This window comes from Psammomys obesus, unplaced genomic scaffold (genome assembly GCF_907164565.1).
Source record: "Psammomys obesus unplaced genomic scaffold, mPsaObe1.curated_primary_1811, whole genome shotgun sequence".
Classification (NCBI taxonomy): domain Eukaryota; kingdom Metazoa; phylum Chordata; class Mammalia; order Rodentia; family Muridae; genus Psammomys; species Psammomys obesus.
Window position 1 is genome coordinate 2,182,673 of NW_026590905.1, and position 5,090 is coordinate 2,187,762.

Below are 5,090 nucleotides of genomic sequence, written 5' to 3' on the forward strand. Positions count from 1 at the left end.
ATTCCCTCCACTTGGTCCCTAAGCACTTGTGGAACACAGCCCCCATCCCCTGGACACTTTAAAGATGGAGTCCCTTATAAATGGGCCAATACCTCATCAAACCTCAGCATGTATCTAAGTCCTGAGGGCAGCTCTGCCTGCCTCACTTAATCCTACCTGTCTGTGTTGTATCTGTTTTGCTTTGCAGGGAAGGCAGAGCCCAGATCCAACTCCCAGGCCACTGCCAAATCTCAACCACTAGCTTTCAAGGCACAGAAAAGTCAGAGGTGACGCTGTGGAGCAGAATTCTGGCAGATGTCCTGTTTTTCAGAATACTGCAAGTTGTAAACCAACAGGGCCTCTTGCTCCTCCTCCTTAAGCTTTAGCCTGCACTGAAAACCAACAGAGCCAGTCTGCTGGGTCCTCCTGTCTCCCCAGTAGATCAGCTGCTATTAGAACAGTTCTTAACAAGAAATGACTGTGGGTATTCAGACACTTTTTTTTTACATCCTGCCTTATTTAAATCCGCAAATTTTAGACTTAGAATTTAGCGGATCACTAATAGGGAGACCCAGCCACATTCTCAGAATTAGCCACTCAACTCAGGGTCATCTTGAAGTAGGAATGATGGGACCAGTGGCCTTCCCTGGTAAGGCTGGAAAACCACCAGCCTGTACTCAATAGAAAAAGCAACAGCAGGAACCGAGACAGCTCAGAACTCAGAGAGAAAATGCAGTTGGAATTAAACCTGCTGTGGGCTTATGCCACAAACCATCCAATTGAAAGAGGAACAAAGAGATTCATTCTGAGTTGAAGGGTTATGGGGGTGAACCTACAGTTTGTCCTTTAACCAGAACAAGGAAACCCTTTCATACCCACCACCATGAAGACATGGCTCACACCTCTGCCCAGCCAAGCTCGGGTCACGAACAGGCAGTCACTTGCCTTGAGCTTCACCAGACTATGCTCCTCTGAATGGGCTTGTCTGTGAGCATCAGGCTTGCTGCTCTGAGCTACAGAGAACAATAACAAGGAGAACGTAGGACTTACAGTAAAGACGACAACCTTGAGAAACCCAGAGTCTGGGGTCATAAGAGGATAGTTGCAGGGTGTAGCTCATCAGCCCTTTCCTTTAACCCCACTACAGTCTGTGTTGACTGTAATACACCAATGCCACACACAGCCTCAACACAAACAATCCATCTATCATCCTTCTAAGTCATTGCTTCTCAACCTTCCTAACGCTGCAACCCTTTAATAGCTCCTCATGCTGTAGTGACCCCCCCTCCATGAAAATACCTTGCTGCTACTTCATAACTGCAACCTTGCTACTGTTATGAATCGTAATGTAAATGTTTGATATGTGACCCCCAAAACAGGTCTCAAGCCACAGGTTGAGACCCCCTGTTTAAGCTCAGAGAGATCAGTCCAATAGGTGACTCTGAGCCTCCTGAATTCCCTAGCCCTGTGAGTGCATTTGCACTGACTGTAATACCAGACAGCAAGTGTCAGACTTCACCCTTTAACATGTCAAACACCCGTCAGCAATAGAAAAGCTCACACTTGCCCGATGGAGTCACATTTTATTTGCTGGGATCAAAACAAAAAGAAGGAATCTGCAAAAGTGTTCCTCCAACGTCATTAAATGCTTCTGTGAAGAGAGTCACAAGAAATGTTTAAGGGGAACCAAAAGAGAAGAGAGAAAAAAAAAAGATTTGCTGGTCTTCTAGAACAATCTCTACCCTAGACACAAAGCACCAATAGCACATCCCAGAATAATGAGAAGCTTGGGAACACAGGAACCTGAACATCTTTTGCAGGGTCTCTGGCCTTGAAGGTCCCAGGAAAAGATGACCCCCAACTCTTTCACAATTCAAAGTATATCTTAAGAACATACCCAAATATTCTTTATGTACACCACTGTACAAAATGCACCCATCAGCCATAAAAATAATATTTGCCCCAAACACATGTAAAGTAAATTTGGAGCACAGGGATAGGGAGGGCTATGAAATCTCCTGGGATATGAGCTATTTAAAGTCCTATTTGTTTGAGTTATCCCTGTGCTGGGTATAGAAAACTGGCTATGAATACATCCATCTTACAGTGCTCAACATTTCAACAGCTCCTGCGTCATGGAATGTGATACTTTTTAAAAATAGGTGACCCTTAGTATTACGGAAAGCACAGGAAAATGAGGAAGTTAGAGAACAGGAGGGTGGAAAGGGTGAAAAGGTGAAAGGCAGGCATCTGGACTTTGGTGACCAGGTGGGCTTAAAATACTCTGTGGTATAAAGCAGATACCCAGGCTCAAGGGGACCACCCCTGTTCCCAGCTCCACTGTCACCTGTCTCCATGAATCTCTCTTTACAAATCTGTTTCCCGGCTAGTGTCCAGACAGAGGGCATACAGGGACCTCCGCAAGTCCACGTTGCTCTTGGCCTTGAGCTGACACTTTTCTAGGGGACAGCTACCCCTCCTGATACTGTCAGAATTCTCCAGGAAACCCCCAGTCTTGGAGAAGGAGGCTTTGCTGCAGCTGACCTTCCGCTGACTCCCTGTGTCCAGCCCAGACTCGCGCCTCTGGTTGCCTTGCTCTTCCTTCAGGGCAGCCTGCTCCTCATGGTCTGTCTCCCGATGATAGAAGTAATTAAAATTAGAGACAATGACAGGTACAGGCAGGGCGATGGTGAGGACCCCAGCGATGGCGCACAGTGAGCCCACAATCTTGCCTCCCACAGTGATGGGCCTCATGTCCCCATAGCCTACAGTGGTCATGGTGACGACTGCCCACCAGAAGGCATCTGGGATACTGGAGAAGTGGGAGCCCTGGTTGTCTGCCTCTGCGAAGTAGACAGCGCTGGAGAAGAGGATGACTCCGATGAAGAGGAAGAAGATGAGCAGCCCCAGCTCTCGCATGGACGCCTGCAAGGTCTTACCCAGGATCTGCAGCCCCTTGGAGTGGCGGGAGAGCTTGAAGATTCGAAAGACCCGGACCAGTCGGATCACCCTGAGGATGGCGAGGGACATGGCCTGCTGCCCATTCTGGCTACCTCCCCCCGGTTGTTGCTCTGCCAGCTCGGTGCCCAGGGTGATGAAGTAAGGGAAGATGGCCACAATATCAATGATGTTCATGATATTCCGAGAGAACTCGGCCTTGCTGGGGCAGGCGAAGAAGCGCACGAGCAACTCAAAAGTGAACCAGATCACGCAGGTGGTCTCCACGATGAAGAACGGGTCGGCCAGGGTCCTAGGCAGGAGTGGCGCCACTGTGGGGCCGGAAGAAGTGCCACCGGACCCGCTGCCATTGGCCCCCGGGGCGGGGGCGGGGGCGGGGGGCTGGGGCGGCACTGGGGGATGGCGGAGCAGCTCCCGTTCATCCCGGAACTCAGGCAGAGTCTCCAAGCAGAAAGTGATGATAGAGATGAGAATAACCAAGACCGACACGATGGCGATGGCTCTGGCGGAGCCCGAGCTTTCTGGGTATTCGAAGATAAGCCACACCTGACGCTGGAACTCGTTGCGGGGCAGGGGCTTCTCCTCTTCCTTGATGAAGCCCTCATCCTCCCGGAAGCGCTCCATGGCCTCGTCCCCAAGCTGGTAGAAGCGGATCTCATCTGCGAACACATCCAGGGAGACGTTGACCGGCCTGCGCAGGCGGCCCCCGGACTGGTAGTAATAGAGGATGCCGTCGAAGCTGGGCCGGTTGCGGTCGAAGAAGTATTCGTTCCTCAGGGGGTCGAAGTAGCGCAGGCGCTTCGCCGGGTCCCCCAGGAGCGTGTTGGGAAACTGCGCCAGGGTGCCCAGCTGTGTCTCGAAGCGCAGCCCCGAGATGTTTATGAGGACACGCTGGTGATGGAGCGACCCTGTGTCCTGAGGAGCCTGGTCCTCTTCCACTGAGCCTAGGCCAGGGTCGCCTTCTCCCTCCTCATCCTCAGCAGATGGCCTTCTAGGTTGGGGCAGCTGGGGCAAAGGCCGCTCACCCTCGTCCGCACCCTCCTGAGCGGTGCGCCCCCTCGGTGAGGTTTCTTTAGACTGAGTACTGAGGCCAGCCCGCGGAGGGCACCCGCACTCTCCCCTGGGGGTCTGCGCACAGCTTGCCCCTGCCTCCCCTCCTCCTCTGAGGGTCATGGCACTGCCGTTCTCCAGGGGTACCAGGGAGATTTCCATGGCCCGGGGGCAGGGGGCATGCTGCGCCCCAAACAACCGGTTCCCACACCCCCAGCTCACGCTCTGCGCCTTGTGTGGGGCTCCTCTCTAGCCAAGGGCCCAGCTGGCTCTGGGCTGGCTGGGTAGCTGGCCCGATCCCCTTGGCTGGTCCTGACGTCAAGAAGCCGCTGCCCCTGCTCCCTGCCTCTCTCTCTTCTCTCCTTCTCAGTGTTCTGGCAGCTGGTTACCAGGCAGCAGAAAAGCCTCCTTCCAGCAGATGCAACCTCCAGCAGCCCCTCTCTGGCTGAGCTCCCTGGCCTCCGCCCTCTGTGGCTCCCTCCTCTCCTCCTCCCCCTCCCCCTTCTCCTCTGGGGACAGAGTCAGAGAGTGTCTCTCTGGAGGGTTCAGCTGGGGCTCCAGCAACAAGGACAGGAAGGGGCGGAGGGAAGGAGCGGGAGGAGCAAGGAACAGGTTGTACCAGGAGTGCTGAGACTCCCAGGGCAACAGGATGAGAATAGCTTCGGGATCTCAGATCACCTGGGAACTCACTGAAAGCCAAGGGGACGCCAGAGGGTGGGAAATGCTTTAGATGGAAGGGAAAGGCTTTTAGCTAAGTATGAGAGACTGGAGAAGAGAGCCCTCTGCACAATTTTTCTTTAGAGGGATGCCTCTCAACCTTTCTACCTCTGCTACATTTTAATACAGTTCCTCGTGTTGTGGTCACCCCCAACCATAAGATTATTTTCCTTGCTACTTCATAACTGTAATTTTGCCACCGTTATGAATCGTAAGGCAAATATTTTTGGAGACGGAGGTTTGCCAAAGGGGTTGAGAACCACAGGTTGAGAACCCATGCTTTAGAGTATTAACAGCTTCATCTTCGGGAAGAATTAGATCTGAGGGGAGTGGCGAGCCGTGTGTGTGTGTGTGTGTGTGTGTGTGTGTGTGTGTGTGTGTGTGTG

General features: G+C 52.6%; 1 protein-coding gene across 1 annotated transcript; it reads right to left on the minus strand.

The window, feature by feature from the left end:
- Positions 1 to 1,548: 1,548 nt before the first annotated feature.
- On the minus strand, positions 1,549 to 4,555 carry Kcna5 (potassium voltage-gated channel subfamily A member 5). The gene has a single exon (XM_055609436.1). The coding sequence runs from the start codon at positions 4,147 to 4,149 to the stop codon at positions 2,347 to 2,349; it is 1,803 nt and encodes a 600-aa protein (XP_055465411.1). The 5' UTR covers positions 4,150 to 4,555; the 3' UTR covers positions 1,549 to 2,346.
- Positions 4,556 to 5,090: the final 535 nt, after the last annotated feature.